The 20,270-nt window shown below is 38.9% G+C and overlaps 2 protein-coding genes across 2 annotated transcripts in view; one reads left to right on the top strand and one right to left on the bottom strand.

Annotated features, from left to right (window-relative positions):
* LOC146145478 (uncharacterized) overlaps positions 1-3,391 on the bottom strand; it is a 34,603-nt gene extending 31,212 nt beyond the window's left edge. Inside the window, exon 1 of the mRNA XM_083390583.1 lies at positions 3,121-3,391. Within this exon, the coding sequence (XP_083246709.1) occupies positions 3,121-3,193 (73 nt within the window). The 5' untranslated portion in view covers positions 3,194-3,391. The remainder of the gene's footprint in view (positions 1-3,120) is intronic.
* A 7,911-nt stretch (positions 3,392-11,302) lies between these two features.
* LOC146145477 (uncharacterized) overlaps positions 11,303-20,270 on the top strand; it is a 40,327-nt gene continuing 31,359 nt past the window's right edge. The window contains exons 1-8 of the mRNA XM_083390582.1: positions 11,303-11,700; positions 12,450-12,607; positions 13,418-13,606; positions 14,531-14,722; positions 16,222-16,334; positions 17,118-17,288; positions 18,363-18,509; positions 19,699-19,876. Of these exons, the coding sequence (XP_083246708.1) occupies positions 11,303-11,700; positions 12,450-12,607; positions 13,418-13,606; positions 14,531-14,722; positions 16,222-16,334; positions 17,118-17,288; positions 18,363-18,509; positions 19,699-19,876 (1,546 nt within the window). The remainder of the gene's footprint in view (positions 11,701-12,449; positions 12,608-13,417; positions 13,607-14,530; positions 14,723-16,221; positions 16,335-17,117; positions 17,289-18,362; positions 18,510-19,698; positions 19,877-20,270) is intronic.

Raw genomic sequence — 20,270 nt, 5'->3', positions numbered from 1 at the left:
CTACGAGTAGACGTTTCTGTAAAGTTCGCAAAACATTAAGCGCCAATGGGAGAGATAGCAATACCACATTTACAAGACGTTGGGTTCCGGCAATGACTAATCTCCAATTTCTCGACTTATCGCGGCAAGTCGTAGTCTAACAGAAATAAATCTTGTCTGGAAAAACGCCGTAAGTTTGGAAAGAAAGTCTAGCCACCTGCGAATTTTATTGCTAAGCAACTTTAAAAATTATAACAAACCGAACGTCAAATCTACACGGTTTAAAAAGTCCCTACTTCTTTATTATACTTTGAGCTGATGTACCTAGTGATCAAAATTAAAAACCCGAACTAAAAAGGCAAGTTACTTCATACTATAGTTTTAACGACTAAGTTTTTGAACAACTGAGAAAAAAGTAAGAAAGGTGTAAGAAACATCACAAATATATGTTTACAAACTGAAACGCTAATAGTTAGGCTATGCCGTTTATTGGATTCGAGTATAGAAATCATGTCGGTTTTGTTACTTAAGCATATCGGTGATTCACCAACGCAGCGGTTTGCTAAATATTATCATGGGTATAAAGCCCCTTCACAAACCCCATGCTGCGGTAAATTTGAAAGACAAAGAGGATTTTAAGCGTAAAATTTAGTAAATAAACGCCCGGGCACACTTCAGCGCCATCAATAAGCTGGAAAATCCATGAGCTTTACCCACAATGAGTTTCTCAATCCTCAGGAATTTGGCTTGGTGAGCAAAAAATGCTGATGCAGTTAAAATTTGTTTAAACAGTGTATTTGTCTATCTATCGGAAGCTTTCATTTCCAAGACTTTGTTTAGGAAAGTATTAAACAAAAAATCATTACTAGAATCAATTTTTAAATCGCACTAGATCTTAATTTCTTACGTTATAATAAAAAAGTTCTATGACATCCGCTTAGCGGCAGTAGGGAGCAAAATAAATTATCTAAAACACGAATTCATAGTTGGAAATAATAGTAACCAAATGAAATAATCGAAATCTAAATTTTAGACAAATAATTACACTGGTTGTTTAGAGTTTTCTTATCTTGAGCATTTCTTTCCACCTTTTCCTATGACAAGCGCTCAGTTAACTAAATGAAAAGCACAATTTACAGGGCCAGTCAACGACGACATGGGTTTTCCAGCGATAAGAAAGCGATAAGACTTAGTTTGCAAATAGCACCGATTTTTACGGCGGCAAAGAAACCCGTGAAAATGTGCGCCCACCCAAGAGTTGGTAATAAGGTTTCGCTTTTTAGTTGTTTTAGCACAATTTTATCATAAACAAGCGATTTGCAATGCAATACTTCTTTGGTGGTACTTCATTTACAGTAAAGATAGAGATAAAATTATTTTTAAGTTTCTGGTTATGTTATCCAGTGTTTATAGTCTTTCTTAAATTTGGAATAGAAAAATGAAGCGCTGTTACAAACTATGAGTCCTGGACAATAATTAAATTACCTCAAGAAAGTGCCGGTTAATTGGGGCTGGGTTTAAACGCTTTTTATCAAACCAAATTAAAGGGCGACGCCGAATTTCCTGCGTCGCGTTCTTTCACCGCAACGCGACGCCTCGAATGCGAAACGACGCGTTCCCGGGCGCATCAAAACCCGGAGGCGATGTCGGCAAAAACCGCCGTCCGTTCCTAGTCGCCGAAAAAGCAAAGTCGAAAGTCGGTTGTAGCTTTTTCGTCGAGTCCAACAACCGACCGGCGGGAATACTAAGGCTGGCTTCGAAGCGTTCATATGCTGGTTCCAGCCAAACTGCGTTAGACCTACCAGACTTCCGGCAATTCTTGACCGGCCAGACTCTCGAAGAATGTGAATTGCGGCCTAAGCGCGCGCGCGGTTTTGCTGAATGGCAGTCTTATTTGGCCTTGGACGTGTTAGTGAATAGGCGTCGAGCGTAGTGCCAAGTGGAAAAGGAAGCGGCTTGAGCGAGGAATTTTCTCAAGGAAATGTTGATCGCCCCGTGTTTGCGCACCTGATTACTTGTGGAGAAACGCTTTAGCCTGGATCGCGCCCAAATATATACCGATAAACAACGGACCGCGCTAAGGATAGTCGGGATGATCTTTACACTTATGATATAACTTGGAATTTGCGCCAGTAATCAGGTCTTGCCGGCAAAAGATTGCCTTGTCCTATGCATATACCCTATGCGTGATGGTACACCACATACAAGTACAGGCGTTTGATTAGCGTTACAATGAAATGACGAAAATTGTTTGCAAAATGAATCTAAAGTAGGGAAATGCATATAGTCTAAAACCAACCTAATATTGTAATTATTTTTTTTTTATTTAAACGCATTCCAGTGCCGAAATCAATTAGTTATTGTTATTGGTTTCCAGAAAAAAGCTAACCCGCAAACCGTGACCCAAATGTTTCTTTGCTCAGTTTAGCGCCAGTTACACGCAACTAAAATAAAACAGTTATAAAGGCAACGTAAAGAGAACTTCTAAACATTTCAAGTGAAACCCGAACAATAAGTATGTAAAAAGTCGAAAGTAAAAAAAAAAAATTCTTCTAAGCGTTTGAAAAATGTTACCTGTAATTTATATGGGTTTTAACATTTCGACGACGTCTAACTAAAACCTCAAACCACTATGCTCAAAATACTTTAAAACACTCTTGCGTAGTCGAATTTTGACTCGCGCCATATTTTACAACGAATGGCATCGGCACAACGTCCTGAAAAAATTACGTCGGCATATAAAAAATTCTCTCCCTTGTTTGATCGTAAATGACAGAATGCGTGTGCTAGCTTATAAATCTTTTACCATTAAAAGGACAAAGTCTGCGATATCGTTCCTCCCACAAACATAACGGTGATTGGCAAAACACGAGAGACGTACCAGATTACTGCATCCCAGGATTTAAAGAAACATTCGGTCGTTTGCGTATACAAGACATGCACAACCGTCGCTCCTAACCCTAATATTGTTCGTTGCGTTAAGAATTATTTCAACGCTGTGCTAGGATTCTAGACCAGCGCCGATTACTGCATCCCAGGATTTAAAGAAAAATTGATCGTACGCCTACAAAGCATGCAAGAACCGTCACTTCCAAATGCATGCGGAGGAAATGACCGCGAAGGGCCTGCTAAAAACCTTACCTTGTCCGTGGACCGAAGCTGCAAGCAGCATCAGCAGACTTATCGTCGCCGTTGCACCACGCCAACCGGCCATCTTGGAACGGCTATACAGGTTCTGGCTGCCACGAACCGAACGCGTAAAATTCCGCTTCTCGCGTCAACAACAATGCTGATGTCGACCGTCGGTCCCGCGCCGCGCTCTGATCCGCCTTTTGGACTTGACCGAAGCGGATGGAAACTATCAAGTGGTTACAATTCGCGCACTACGACTCCAGGCAACCCTTGGGAGCGGTTGCTTTGAGTGTGGAGTTTCGCTGAGCCGGCGCCCGGGTTAGTAGACGCGTTCCCTTTTTTCCTTTTTTTTTGCGTTCGCCAGCCGCCGCCTTCTTTCGGCCGCGCAGCGCTTTTTCCGACCGACTGTCGTCGCCAAACTGCGAAAGCTTTCGCCTCCAACCGGGCCATAGCTGCTGCTACGCGACGTGCTAAGTGAAGGCAAGCCTCCCAAAGCCGACCCATTTCGCTTAAAGTCACTAGTGGATTTTAAGTCATCCTGAATTGCTAGTGATAGTATGCGGCAGCTATCACATTGAACGTTGGCATCCTGCAGTTGTACGTGTGCTTCACTGGGTTATAGGGTGGTTATGTTCATTTCCTACATAACGAGCTTAACGTTGAAACATAAGCTTTCATCTATTATTGTAAATACCCTATCTAAATTTTAAAACAATAAAGGAAAACGCCCATAACTATATACTTTCTTTTCACGTTGTTTGACTGACGAAATTTCTATTGCTAATTAAACAACAGTTTAAAAAGGCGTTTCTCGGTCTATTGAAGACATGTTTTTTCCCCAAAAATTTTTTTACCTCCACGAGTAAACTGAAGTCTGCCGACATTTTGTGAGAACCTTTAAAAGATATCCTAAAAATAAATCAAATTGTTAGGCAATGAGTAAACGTGAGCGTTCTTTTGGGAGAAGACTATATTCAAAGCGGCCTCGTAATACGGCCAAAACGACGCAAAATCATGACATTACGTGGTGAGCCTGCTGGCCCTTTACGAAGCGTTCATATATGGCCCGTTGTCTGCATTTTAGCGCTCATGCTTGTACGACGATGTAAAACACGGATTTGTTGTTGGCCAACAGGCGTTCGGACTAAATGAGAGGCACGTCTTTTAGGCTTTCAACAAGTCGACAGTGGTGGGCCTTAGCTGTCTTTCGGGACGCCATGAAATGCATACTTCGCATGTGATGGCTCGGCTGAAGGGCTCTCTGGAGTGGATATAGATCTGTGCGTGCTTTGGCGAAAAATGCCTTCAGACGCGATAACACAACGGGAGTACTATTAGGGGCGGGTAAGTGATTGAGTGTATATTTTAGGACTGCAGTCTTTGTCCTCCGTACGAAATGTTCGCACTGAGCAAAGCGCTGTTTCCGATAGCATAAGCGTGTTAAAGTGGAGGCGTAGTGCTGATTAACTTACAAGTTTTTAATTAACGCTATACCAAACTACGAACAAAATAAACATTTAATTCCCATAGCTTCCATTTGTTGTTTACTGTTTATCTTCTTCTTATCTTTTTTTATTAGGTTTATTGCTGACTCGTGAAAGACATTCTAATTTCGGTCTCATTGCTGGAGTCAGCTAGATCCGGTTTCAGTTCGCAAAAAGAAAAAGTGGTTTCTATAGGAACAAAACGGTAAAAAAACTCATTATTTTACGAACTAATGGCATTAAGGGAAATCAAAGATTAAGTATACGTGACAAATTCTTGAATAAAATAACGATTTGTTCAAATCAGATGAAAAAAGCGTTAACAGGTCGGTTTTAAAAAGCATCCATAATAGCTGTATCGTTAATATTCTACACGTGTTTGAGAAGTACATTTTACTGCGCACTTCGTCTAGCGTAGTTGTGCACCTTAATAGAAACACTAACTAAACTATACAGTTATACATTTAAAGTTTAAAATTCTCTGGTGAGCAGTTTAAACAAATGGATTTAAATGATCACTATTACATCAACTGCATTGCCTGACAGAGATTACTCTTAGCACAATGTGGAGTTACAACTTAACGGCCTACCCCTTGCTCCCCTCCCCAAAAGGACTTATTACCACTTTAGCAGCCCATGTCAAAATGAAAATCGAAATGCGTCGGCACCAGTATAACAAAGACCCTTATTGTTGAACTCTATTGGGAAAGCAATTCGCGGATGTAGATCAACATGGAAACAGACAATCGGCAAACACACATGTACAGACGCGACATTGAAATATATATAGCCTACTGTACTTTCCATCTTCTTCGCAGTCTGGTTAGCCTTTAGTCTCAAACCCTATTGCGGTTAACTTAATTGTATGCTTTCTTGCAGGTAATACGGCGTAAGTTTTTAAATGCAATCTCGTTAAACCCATTGCTATTTAATACGTAACCTTTTCTGCTGAATGTCAGGCGATGGTAGTGATATTTTGGATATAAGCACAATGGATTTAAGGTCTACGTGATAAACATTCTGCTCCTTGTAACAAATATATAAAATTAAATCACGAAATTTGGTCAACCAATGAAAAAGGACGACCGACTTGTTCCGAAGTCTCACACTCTATTTTGAACAAAAATCAGGGAGCATTTTCGTCTATTGGGCTTGTTTTAATTGAACGAAGAAACCAACAGCGTCGGTGTCAACAGCTATTGAGTCACTTCGGTTTGACGGTGAACAGCCGTGACGGCATTCCGGAGAGCGTTCTAATACCGCACAACGAACACACCCCCTCCCCCCACACATACACACAGCCTTCATTGAGGCCAACGCTTTTTCTTGGTCTCCCCATACATTCCGTGCCACAGAGGAATTCAAGTGCAGACCAATAGGTTGCCGAATTTCATTTTTCCCACTTACCAACATAACACTTTTACCGCATTACTTACAGCCGCGATATTAGAATTTACATTTTTTTAAAACAATGAAGGCTCCACAAAACTACTGCAAGCCATAGGTATATTTTTTCTGTTACTACAAAATCATCATGTCCCACCCAAATTTTGCCAACCAAAATTTAACAAAAATACTGACAAATGGGCAAAATAGATTTTCCCAGGTTATAGAATGGTTAACCATATTATTAGGTTCACTAGCGGACAACTATCCTAAACATATTGATTTGATAATGAAAAAGAATTACATAAGTGTGTGATTTTCTTCTTTGTTTAGCAATGGTGAGCTTGAAATTCACAAAAAATAAAGGAGATCATGTAAACTGGTCTATCCACTTAAGTTGTAATGCTTAGAATTGGTTTGGCGTACTCCCAAGCCTGATGTTGCTTAATGCTGCAACATTCCGGGCAGTGTTTTACAGACCTTCCTTTAGAAATGCTTGTTTTGTGGCTTTGTTTACCGTCTGTAGCCATTTTCAGACTTCAACCTCCCGAAAAGAATCTCCAAGAGAACAACAACCATATCATGCTTAAATGTGTGAGATACAACCGACGGGCATCAAGATTTTGCCAGTAAACTGTTTTTGCCATGGTATAACTTTGTACGAGTGTGGGCTACGTGCATCGTGCAAGCATGCAGCACTAAAACAACAACCGTTTGCGTACATAAAGCGCTCATGCCGCACGACTGGAAACAAGGGGAGGGGAGGTTAGTTTACCTGCACCATGCATCGTTAAACTTGCGGTCTTTTGTTAAGTGAGTAGTTTCCTACCCTTTGGTATTTTCAAACTTGGTTTGCTGTTCGTTTCCGGAGAGAAAATCATTGTTTCGGCTACGGTTTGTTTTCGGCTACATCAGCGTTATTATGATTTTCGTCCTCCCAACGACTGTTGCGTATTTCATAAACGACCGAAGGACAAAACCCTCACAATTTGAGCTTTGCTTTTTCTGCTTTAATTTTATATTGCCATTAAAAACAATTTCGCAAATATTTAGCCTTCGACGCTAAATATTTTCTCGCTATTGCAGGCCAAATTTGGTGCGTTTTTTACACAGTTTGCTTATCTTATATTATATTGTCCTCATCACTTCATTTACGTCGAAGTTTATTTAATTTATGTACACTTTAGAATATTATTTATGCCTTTTTTCGGTGAAAATACATTTTCAGAGTTTAGAAAAAAAGGCCCAAGGAGAAAATATTCGTTTTCATTTCGCAACTAATTAGAGCACTTTTATCTAAACTCGTGTGGCATTATTCCCTTAACAAGGGTAATTATTATCTTTCAATTAAACTTGAAAGAATTGCGAAACTTTCCAACAGTCTATTTGAATAAGGAACTGACGATAGAATTATTAAAAAATGTTATCTACAGTTTTTCAATTGTTTACTTCTGCAATATAAGATGGCTAACGCACTCTCGTTTTAATTATTAACCCTGATGAGGTCAGCTGGTATCTGCTGCCGAAACGTCGGTTTATACTTCGTTTACACCAGAAGAGCGATTTATATCTATTGAAATACATATTCCTTTAACAAAATGTCCGATCCTGGTTATACTCAGGTTTTTAAAGTTTAAGTTTCATTTGTTTATATACGCGTAAGCGGAACAGTGACCGACAAACAGAAACCTGCTGCCAATGGTCGTGGATTCCATAAAGATACTCCCATTTATAATTATGAATATATTATTTATTCCCAACACGGGATTATGCGAAACGGTTAACCGACAAATCCTATACAGTTTTTATTTTAAGGCGTGCGACATTATGATCAGAAGTCGTTGGCCTCATTCGACGGCCATAAATTTAGCTTCTTAAATCGCGGGAACGCGGTCAAATGGCAAGGCCGTAGCGAACGGCGACGTGGTATTAGCTCATCACTTGGAAGAAGTATAGACTTTACGACATATTCGGAGCGCCGGCAAATAAACTGGCGACGTAATGCGTCCATCAAAGACCGCCGATTCCAAAAACAAACACGCGCAGTGACCTAATTAACCGGCCAGCGTCTCGCACACGAGTTTATTGCCGTTTTGGCGTACACGCGCTAATTCGATTAGGCACACGCAAGGCGAAATGCGAAACCGTGCATCGACGTTGAACGCTGCTGGTCCGTGAACTTAAAACAGAGAAAAAAAAAGAAAAACGCCGCACGCCTAAAGCCTGTAACTTTTTGATGTTTTGTATAAATCAATTACAGTGAAGTCAAGGCGAACCAAGGATTTTTATGAGGTGATTCGTTTTGTTATAGACGTCACGCTATAATTCAACAATTTGTTATTAAAGAGCGGCGTCAAATAATTAAAATTGGTTTAGTTTCTGGTAAATAGTTAAACATTAATATAACTATTGTTTTTTCATAGTAAGAATATCAAAGCCCGTATAGAAGTAGGTATTCTATTATATGTTTCGAATAACTCTTTATTAAATTTTAACAAAGATTTTGTATTTTCATTTTCAACATTTGTTAACTTGACTAAACAAACATTCCGCCTCAGCTGACCATTGAATTCCTTTAATTACAGCTTAAACCGCTTGTCCAAAGTTAAAAGCCGAAAGCAATTTTGTGTTTTTACATAGGTTCATGGTCGTAGGGTGGCTGTGTGGCGGTATTCGAGGAAGATTTTTTTGTTTATAAACGCGACGAAAAGACTGCTTCACCCGAAAATTCCCAAGCCCGACCTTATTATAGTTTCCGCCTTCTTTTAGCAATACCTTTTCTTCTAATACACAATTAAACAAATTCTCTATATGATGTTTCGCATTTCGGTCACATGCCCACAGCACACATGGTTAGAGAAGTCCCCGTTATTTGTGAATCACTAGCTAATCTAAAAACAAGTTGGGTTTGCAACGTGTATGCCTGATTTTAAAAGTGAACGACCAACCGGCAGCATTTTTACATTGCCTTGGGTTTAAGCGAGGTTTTTAGTTACTTCTGCTTTGTTGGAGTGGAACGGCCTGTATAAAGTAACTCAAGTACCCACTTCAGATTTCAGCGTCCATAGTTCAACACCAACCTTGCAAAAAATTATATAATTTGCCAAAAAACAGATAAGAACTAAAATCCAGGTTCAAAGCAATGCGACTAAAGCGTACCCTTTCTTTTTTAAAAGAACTGCAAAACTACGAAAAGGAAACTTTTCCAAAAATTTTTTCGTTTTCTGCGCAAGACCATCAATTAACGCGAGGCACCGACCGCGAACGGTAAAGCACTGAGTTTCGTTTACGCTTCGGCAATTGTAGAAATTCCGTGGCAGCCTGGCATTTTGAACCTCCGCTTTGTAATCGTTGCTGAGGACAGCTCAAAGTCGCTGGTGCGTATAACCTACGCCGCGCTCTATTTAGCACGGGCTAAGCGCACGTGATTGCCGCATTGCCGACTATGCCTTGCCAGTGGCGTTGGCGAAATATTTTCGCAAAACGCTTGCCTGCTAAAAATCGCATTAGGCTGCTTCGTCGTCAAATATTGAAATGTATACAAAATTTGTATTCTAGCGGAAAAAAGTAAGGAAGGGAAGTTTGCATTCAAGCCACGAAATTATGCCGTTTTATAATTCTTCAAATGGTTTTCGCATCAAAAATAAACTGATATACCAATGTTTTAATTTATCCGATTTATGCAATAATAGTGTATGTGCTGCTCCAGAAAGGTGCTATGCAGATATAGCTTTAAAAGCGCAATTTAGTGACACAGGCCAAATACAGCAATGCCAAGTTTTGTATAGTTGCAGTGATAATGGAAACGTCTGCGTTGTAATGGATCAAAGGCATGGTATCTACTTTTATACTTTTCCTTTTCCTTAACCAAGAAACTGGCTAACCACCTTTAAATCCTCCTCTTGTTCACCTTAGATTGGAAGCCTTTCGAACTATGATATGATAAGCCGTAATCGTTGGCCAAAATACGATATCGATGGGCTAGTCAACAGTTGACGTATGTGTATGTATCTTTCATTGACTTGTTCACCTTTTTGCATTTCAGGTGCATTATGCCCTCCCTGAGTTTGCGAAGGGCTAAAAACTCCCATTTACCCCCTTTGGTAACACCGCTGTTTTTATTTCTTTAAAAAACGCTATGAAAAGCTCAATTCAGACTAAAAATGTAATGGATCAAAGGCATGGTATCTACTTTTATACTTTTCCTTTTCCTTAACCAAGAAACTGGCTAACCACCTTTAAATCCTCCCCTTGTTCACCTTAGATTGGAAGCCTTTCGAACTATGATATGATAAGCCGTAATCGTTGGCCAAAATACGATATCGATGGGCTAGTCAACAGTTGACGTATGTGTATGTATCTTTCATTGACTTGTTCACCTTTTTGCATTTCAGGTGCATTATGCCCTCCCTGAGTTTGCGAAGGGCTAAAAACTCCCATTTACCCCCTTTGGTAACACCGCTGTTTTTATTTCTTTAAAAAACGCTATGAAAAGCTCAATTCAGACTAAAAATGTAGTTTTTAACAACTAGGGTTGTATAAGTAAGTCAGTACAGGTTTACATTTTAAAGACAAGCAAGGTTACATTGATGTCTGACTCTGCAGCACCACTTAGCGGACAAATATGTTTTAACGCTGACTAATTTAGTCGCTCAGCTCTGACATACCAACCAAAAAGTCGGAGACATTGTCAATTATTTTCAGGGGCTTAAGATATTTTCTGTTTTAAAAACAAGTAATTTAAAATTGCAAATATAATCGTTTACAAGTACAATATATTAAAGGACAAATCTTTTACAACGTATTAAAGGACAATGTAATTTGAGGGCATAAGAAAAACTAACGTAGACTGTATATTGACATTTTTCAACTTTTTAGTCTTGAAGCAATAAACTGAAAAGAACCATGTTTTAAAATAAAACAAATATAGAATTTGCCCCCAACCCAATAAAAAATAACTATGCCGAAGCCTAAAACTGGTACAGTGACATAACAATGGTAAATGTGACGTCATGTATTGCTTCGATTGTCCAATCAGAACGATTTTATAATAACCTATTATTGGTTTAAAATTTGCGGCAAGTCACAGAGAGTTTTTAAAGGATTCATTTGCGAACGTCAAAATGTAAATCTGGAACCTTGCTGAAGTTATCAAGGCTCCTTGTTTATAGTCTTGGTTTTATACTACGACTGTTTTTCTATTGTTTACGAACTTGCACGACAAACCGCACCGACTGCGGGGTTTTAGGGACAAAACACCTGGTAGCCTTACCAGGGATTTCGGCAGTTAGACGCCGGTTTATCAAGGATTAGGATTTGATATGGAAGACTCAGAACCCGTGGTACAGGATGACGAAACCAGACAAGAAATGGACCGGCAGCTCACCGAAGCCAAGAAAAAGAGTAGCCACCAGTTGGCTGAAAACTTGGATTCGTCGCAGAGCGCTTACATGCTGCAGGAAGGTGGTCATCCCGACGCGTTTTGCAGTGAAACGATTTCCTGGTACAACCCGTACCTGCGGAATTTCGAGACCCTGCTTTGCGCCCTGGTCATCCTGTGCCTATTCTTCAACTCGTACATGTTCTTTTTCGTGGCCCACATGCTGATGTACAACGCTGCCCTTGCCGCCGATGTCTTCTACATTTTCCACATGTTTCTCAGATCGAGAACTGGCCACATGATCGACGGAGTTGAAGAAAGAAACCTGTTTAAAATCAGGCGAGTTGTCTTCTAAATGGTTTGGTATGAACTAAATTTGTTCGCAGTTTACCTAATTTTGGGCGCTGTTCTAGAATCCTACCACAATGCTAACGCAAATCATTTGGGTTCGGGTGCGGGTTAGCGTTTGGTTTAAGGTGGGTCAAGCATTATTAATATTGTTCACCAAAACTACAGTCCGCCAGTTTAATTCCTCCAGTTATTAACGTTTCTAAAAAACGGTTGTAAATAGTTTATTAACTGAAATGGGTTTCGAATTTAAATCCAATCTAAAAACTTTAAACTAAACAAAACTTTCATAAAGCTCACTTTACGTTTTGCTAAATACTTTTCAACATTATCTTGCCTCAAAATTGGAGTCTGAAACAAATAAAACAAATTTCGTATTCGGTCAGCGATCGCCATTACTTTCAGTTGTCCGGCCCTTTATGAAAAAGTTTAACCCTGGTTTAGGAAGACGAATTAAAATTATAAAAATAATAAAAGTTTATTAATATTAGGCTTAATTCTACCTTCCGCAATATTTGAGTTATAAACCAAAATTGTTTTTATCAATTCCTTTACAGCAATTGCCAATTCAATAAAGAATGTGGCATATTTTTGTTATACGTGTCGTATAGCAAACCTTTTGTTAATAAATTTTATTTCGCTGCAAAAGTAATCATCATTTTATATATAATAACCATATTTCGAACCAAATTGTTGTTTTCTAACTGCTAAAACAGTAAAACAGCTACTTTAAATTTTAGGGAGAGGTACCAAGGCAGCTTGGCGTTTTACCTCGACCTCTTATCGATGATTCCACTGTCGCAGCTACGAGCGGTGTTGCCTGGCAGTGACCAGCTGTGGTACGCCCTTGGCAGACAGAAGCAGTACGTTCGTCTGCACTTTGTGCTGTACTACCTTGGTAAGCTTTTCGTGATTTGGTACGCTTTTCACGCCGAAAAAAGTTCAGCTGAATTGTTTTTATATTCTTGTCGCATTGACAGGCAAGCGTCCACTCTAAAAACATCTCATCTGCCACTGAACAAACCGTCGAAGGGTGTTTTTGAATTAAAAATGCCTCACTGCTGGCCGTTCGTTAAATGCGGGCGACTGCAGGCAATAGTGCAAGTCTGTTTGCTAAAATCGCGGGTGCAAAGCCTATCGTGGTATTTAGTGTTTCAAACGAACTACTATTTTTTGAGTTTATGATCAACTGAACTGCAAAATGCAACAGGCAAAACTCTGCCCGATTTTTATACGTTTTTAATTTTTACTAAATACGGCGAAGGTTAGCCTTTCAAAAGCAAACGGTTTGATATATTATTCAATTTAAGTTAACAACATGTGACAAAATGTTAATGCTCGCGATCAGTTTTTGCTGTTCATTTGTTTACACAACTGTATCTATATTTATCAACTGTCACTTTTTTCTAAACTGTAAGTATAGGGGCGCTACAGTGTTGCACGACTTGCACTTGAATACATCTTAGGTTCGGCTTTTAGTTTCAGAGTTGAATAGGTTTCACATTACAACCAAATTGCATTTGATGTAGGTGCTGACTGTTTTACCGTCACAATTGATTTATGGGTCGAAAATTAAATGAAAAGTAAAGTTAAATGATTAAAAAGTGCTGAGAACCCCTGCTTCAATTAATATAGGCCACTCCACAGTGTTACTGATTTTTTACCTAATCATACCATTGCAGTTTTGGTTTTACTTGTATTCACCCAGGAATCCGAGAGGAAGAACCCGGATCGAGCACCTTCATCTACCGGAGCCTCAAGTACGTTCTTCTCTCGCTGCTTACCATTCACTTCCTGGGATGCGGCTGGTACGGGCTGGCCTGCTCGCGATACGACGAGTCGGGATTCGACCTGACCCTGTGTGGCGGACAGAGCTGGATCATGCACCTGCCGCGAAGTGAGTTTCGAAAATAATACCAGTACCAAATTGTGTTTTTTTTGGTTACGTTTTACCCCGATTTTGATTTCGTTATGTTGTCGTAAATAACATTTTACCCTGCGTTATGCGTTTTGTAGTAAGTTGTTGTTCTGTAATTCCATTCGTATAGCTCAGGAGTCACCTATGGTTTGCATCCAATATATGACCCCTTTGATAACGTCACATACCTCTCTTGATTAAGGGCGCGCTGAGTTTCATGAATCCTTTTCAAAACTGTATTTTTAACTTTTTTAAAACACGTTTAGTAGCAATTTTTTAGCGCTTCACCCGAATCCTGCTTGTCACTTCGTGTCAGCCGAAGTAACGGTACGCAAAAACAGCGGATGGCCTAATAAATAAGGAGCCTGCCTCGATTCGAGCGATCAAGCGAGCCGAATATTTATTCTATATGTACATGAACTATGTATCATATAGTAGTAGATGTTACCTGAGAATACAAATTTCTATACACAGTTTTCACATTTCACAGCCATAAAAGTATCCACATAAAGTTAGCAAAAACGTGGACAAGTGTTATTTTTTTTGTCAAAATTGAACAAAACAAATTGAAACAATGTTCAAACTAAAACAAGACCGAATATATCAAGAATTAAGCAAACTGGCTTTAAACTAGACCCGTTTCAATTATAATATTTTTGAAGTATGGTTGCTTTTTGAGACTTGATAATAATACGTTTACAATTTCAACGTATACGTTAACATTAGAAATACGCTGTGCTGCGCCAACATCCTTCGTTGTGTTACGGGCTTGCTGATGTCGTACGGAGTGGCAATGGGTGGCAACTGGCATGACATCCATACATTCAGCTTCGTCCCACGCTACAAGGCATGCAAAAGGGGGGCAAAAACGCTTAAAATGACCACATTAACGTTTTTCGACAGACATCATAGAGAAAGTAATGGAGGTGACGCGAGACGAACACGCTGCGATGAACAGCGAGGTGAGCTTCTTGCACAACACCTTCGTCACCAGCCTCTACTGGTCGACAGCCACCGCCACCTCGACCGGCTATGGCGATGTGCGCGCCTGGACAGTCCCCGAGAAGCTCTACTCCATCGGCGCTATGATCGTTGGTCTGTACACAACTTACTACATACGTATAACATATATATTGTAGGGTTGGGAAGGGCGTTACCAGTTACACGACTACACTAAAAAGTGTTCGGTTTTCAAAACAGGGCTGTTCTTCCCAGGATATCTCGTACTTGATATTTTATTCCAAAAACCGTACCCGATATTTTGGATAAAAATCACAGTATTTCTGTCCAATACCTATTACGTCTTTTTGATATAATGAAATACGCAAATGAGGATATTAAAAAGAACAACGATTTCTAATTGCTCGCAATTGGGGCAAATTTTGTTTTAGAGTGAGGCAGTTTATGTTGCAAACTAATTGTCGTATGGTGAATTGACGTTTTTGGTTTAGTTGTTGGGCGAACGATGTTAGAAATACTGCGTCAATTCCAAAGCTACCTTTAGACTACTTAAAACAGTGCTCCTTAACCTGTGGTTAAATACCCCAAAAGGACAATTGGCATATTTGAGGGGTTATTTTTTTAAATAATATGAATGCAAGGAGTAAATCCTTACTCATTGATTGATTAGAGGGCAAACGTTTATAACTTTCCACTAAGTGCAGACGAAGGCGTAATTTAAATTTAAATCCATTAGTTTCCTTTAAGGGGTAATGACTCTAAAGAGGTTAAGAGCCACTAAGCCAAAGTTTTCATCTACTTGCAGTAACAGCAGTATCTTGAGGGTTGTTCCTAAGAAAAAATTTGCACTCGCCCGCCTGGCGAGAGGCTATCAATCAGCACTCGCCCAGCCGAAATAACACTCGCCAAATTCGTTGGCACGCCGTCTGCAAATTTCCGTCCTAGCCCGGTCATTTCTTGGGTTATCGTTAACCTGTCTTATGGTTTGTTTCTATACGTATACATTAGTTTTTATAAAAGTCTGGTCGTTTATTTCCATGCATGGATGAACAAATAAATGACCCGTAAAGCAGTTTACGCTTAAAACAATGTTTTTTAGCCGAAATACTTTTTACAGTGGAACACTATATACGGATCTGTTCATAAGTTTAATGGTGAAAATAACGGCCCAAATAGACGTTAAAAGCGACATGCTTTATTGATATCACTGATGATGGCATTAGAATTTGCCGAAACGTTTGAAAATAAAGCATGGGTGTCAATCAGCACTCGCCCGGAGAGATTTGCACTCGCATTGGCGAGCGGGCGAGTGCTTAAGCCCAACCCTGATCTTTAAAGTTTTGTTTTTAAGCTCTGTACTTCTGCTAAAAGCTTTTAGACGAATAACACTGACATTTATTAAATCCTGGAAACTGTGGCGGGATTTCTCTATAACACTTGCACAAATTATAACAAACAGCTAAGTTTTGTATGGATGAAAAACTTTTGCGCCCCCATTCTTTGTTTATTTCATTTCCGTCTATATTTCTAAAGTTTAGTTTATTTGCGCAACATAATAGGTTGATGGTTTCGTAACGCTTTGTATTAAATCTCTAAAATATGCCGCGAAGCACAAACGACATCGTGTGTAACAGGCATGCTGATGCTGTACGGAATGACAATGGGAGGCATGACATCCATGCTGACCAACATGGACGCCAGAAGATCGAGCTTCGTTCAACGCTACAAAGCCTTTGAAAGTGAAGTGGTACGTAAATGTCATTCAAGCGTGCATTCAATTTATGGTGTGTCATTAAAGATGTCACAGTGTTTCTCCGTTGCTAATTTTTATAGATTCTTGTTAACTATTGATGTTATATTTTTTAGGAAAAAGTGTATTCCCAGAAGCGCTTTTACTATATATTGTCCTTTAAAAGGTTAAAAAATTCAAATAAACAGTTAAACTTACCTAATATCTATGGTTGAAATGATTATTCCATAATAGATATTTTAAAAAAGTTATTTTTCAAAATTTTATTAATTATAAAAAATGATACAAAACTTTGTTTATTTGTGTCAATTACCAACTGTTGTCCTTTCTGCGCTCAATGTGAACCCCTATTTTTTTTAAGTTGCAAGCTGTAAAAATAATTTTTTACACTAAACATCATCGCTAACTCGGTATTTTAAAAGTATAATAAAAAAATACCTAAACCCTGCCTTATTTGCGACCTTCCATTACAAAAAAAACCCTAAAAAAAAAAAAATCTCGTCTCACACTTAACCACCGCAATATGCACAAACATTTTTTTAAAGCATATTGGACTTGTTAAAAGTAAATGTTTGGTTAAATAAACGATTCAAAAATTGTCGTTGGGGACAACAGTACTGATTGTCTAACCCAGTGGTTCTTTGCAAGTATTACTTGTACACGTTTCTATAGGATTTTTACCAAAGAATAGGCCGATTTGGTTCTAAACGTGTCGCATCCGTTATTTTATTCGACAAATAAAAACATACTAATAACACGCGCACCATTTCTTTTCCACAGGGTCAAATGGGCATCACCGACAACGTGAAGGACCTGTGCTTGCGCTATTTCGATTACCTCTGGCATCGCTGGGAGGGCGAGAACGTGCAGAAAAGCGGCGTGCTCAATCTCCTGCCCGAAGCACTCCGCGCCAGCTTTGCCGAAGCCACTTTCCATCGACTTGTCAGAAAGGTTAGTCCTGTTTTGCCTTTTTACTGCTGTCCGAATTTTAAACTGCCTGTCGAGGCCAAAGGGTGGTTCGCCAAGTTGGTTTGGACCATCAGCTGGCAGACTTGGACAACTAGATTTATTTTATCTTTTTAAAATTAGATTATAATTAAAATTAGAGCATTTCAGCTTTTCTCAAATTAGATTAGAATTAGAATTACCGAAATAATAATAAAAAAAACTATTTTTAACTAGAATTGGAACTGTAGAATTACATTTGATTATTCACAATCAATTTCATATTTTGGATCGAGAAGTATTCTAATAAGAATGTGAATGTTAAATATAGCACATGCTTTTCAAACTGTGAAAATTACGTTTAAACCAAATAGTTTGAATTTTTTGAATAGGAGACTAAAACGTCCTTGGACAAAAGTGTCATTTTTGAAATCCGAAATTAGATTAAAACTAGAATTAAGTCTGTCAGCTGGGACGTGTAAAAATTGCGAGGAAGGGCTTGATTGTGCTTTATATAGGTCTCTGGCACAGTTTAGAAATTTCTGTTTTATTTCTCTTATGTATTTTGCAAGCACGCAATTTTTACAGTGAACGTAATTTATTAACTTTTACGTACTGTACAGGGTTGACACAAAGTCCCTTTACCATTTTTTTTTACAATTTTTTTTAAAAAGGTATTCGAATGTGAATTGATTTGCGTCTTGAAAAGTCGTTAAAACCCCAAATTAAAAAAAAAATTAAATAGTCTTTGAATTGATTTTATGTGCAAACCAATTTGTTGTAGGTGCCGCTATTCAACCCTTTTTTAACGATTTGTTATTGTGTTGACCATAGTATATTTATACTCTTTTGTTTTCAAATTAATTCAAAACATGTCAAGTGATCCAACATTAGGTCTTCATAAATCTTTACATTTTTTTTATAAAGTCTTCGAATGTTTTCGATTTTGTTTCTCGGAACTTACAACTAAGTGTTTAACATCCTTAAAAATAACGCAACCGCAATGAGCACTGGAATCTATTCGCGCAAAATGCAGAAAGTTTCTGATTTTTTTTTCATTAATCCGCCACTTTGACGCAGGCCGACCTGCTGCATAACACCGAGGACGCTTTCTGTCGAAACCTGGCCCTGGTCGCCGAGCCGATGGTCTACCTGGAGAACCAGTTCGTCCAAAGGACTGGTGAAATCGCCAGCAACATGTGCTACATACAACACGGTATTGTTGAGGTAAGCACTAATAGCACGGTTGTAACTTTCTAATAGCACGGTTGGAATCTGAGTTCCGGGCCTTGGTCAAATGTTTGTATATGTTGTATTTTTTTGTTTTTTTGAGGGCTCCGGCACCTCAGGAGTGGTGGGGTTGGCAAATTTGTTCGCTCGATGAGTAAAATGGAATACAGAACTAATAAATGAAACGATCATTTTAAAGCTTTGATAATTTCCAATTTACATGGCACAGACGAATAGTAATCACCACAGGCAAAATAGTAATGAAATGCGGTACAATTAACAAATCACGTGACTGTGGAATGCGCGTACGCGATTACTGCCTTAAGGAAAATACACGTTGGAAAGACTATAAATAGCGTTTCTTGTGTATACTGTTGTACTGGCTTTTCCATCCGACGTTAGAGGATTTAAAATATAAATTTTCCGTAAAATTTAGAAAATTTGATCACACTCCGTTCGGATTGTTGAATGAATGTCTTATTTGCCTGAAAACTTTTGTAAAAAGCAACCCTTACCTTTATTAAAAACGTAGAGGAATGGCTAAGAACCCTGTTAACGAATACTCAGCAAGTAAACGCGCGGCGGTACTTTTTTCCCTGATAGGTTGAGTCCAGAAATACTGTATGCATTTTTAAACCACACCAAGAGTATAGAGACCGCAGTTTGTGTTTAACATCATGGTACGACCCCATAAATTACAAAATACGTTAAAAACATTTTTTTAAATGGACGAGGGCGGCGACTCATTGTCGTAAATGACTAATTTAATTGTGCAGCTGAAAAGCATATTTTGTAAAATCAGCTGATATGTATAAAGAAACTAATATTTAGTCGTATCACAAATTTGATCAAGCTGTAGCCCTGGGTTTCTGAGCCTTTTATGGCTAGCGGCACCCCTAGAAAAGATTGCGACACCCCTACAAGATTTTTCCGTAGGTATTTTACTAGAATGTCACAATAAGCGGAACTGGAACAACTCACATCAACTCTACGCAACGTAGGAAGTTATAATTGGATTTATTCCACTCTAATCTTACAAACATCAGTTTCTTAAGGACGCTCAAATATTTCTCGGCACCCTTAATCCAACATTATAAATGGCACCCTAGGGGTGCCGCGGTTAAGAACCACTGCTGTAGCCTAATGTTAGCGCTTGGTGTGCATTTATGTTTGCTGTTGTGCCAAGGTCCTGGACGCAAACGAGGAGGAGGTGGTTGCCATGATGCACTCGGGCAAGCTCTTCGGACAGATCCTGCTCGTCTTCGATCTTCCGCGCATCAACTCGATCCGCTGCAAGACCAACTGCGACATTTTCGTTCTCAATAAACACGACTTTCGCATGGTGCTTGCCGACTACCCGGAAGGTAGGGCTAAAATGGAACTATAGTTAAACCAGAACTTTATGAACCGGTTTGGGGTCAATTCTTTCCGTACCGAACCTGAACCGTTTTTTCTAAGATTTTAAGGAGCTGAACCGCAACTGAACCGAATAATTTAAAAAAACGGAAGCTTAACCCGAATCTGTCTAAAAAACGGTTTACTCCAGCATGACGTTACAACTTGTATTTTACCGAGTCAAGTTATGCCATGTTCGAAATTTTGTGAAAAAAAATTAACATATTTTGGATAAACTTTGCTTTTTATTTCTTAAGATAATAATAATGAGCTGCTTGTTTTTATTGCGTCACGAAACTTAGATTTAATACGAGTTACAATTCAATAATTATATTCTCTACATTTAATGACCCACATTTTTAA

This window comes from Ascidiella aspersa, chromosome 5 (assembly GCF_963924565.1).
Source record: "Ascidiella aspersa chromosome 5, kaAscAspe10.2, whole genome shotgun sequence".
NCBI classification, from domain to species: domain Eukaryota; kingdom Metazoa; phylum Chordata; class Ascidiacea; order Phlebobranchia; family Ascidiidae; genus Ascidiella; species Ascidiella aspersa.
Note: the sequence above shows the minus strand (reverse complement) of the source record. Positions and strands in the feature narration are given on the sequence as shown.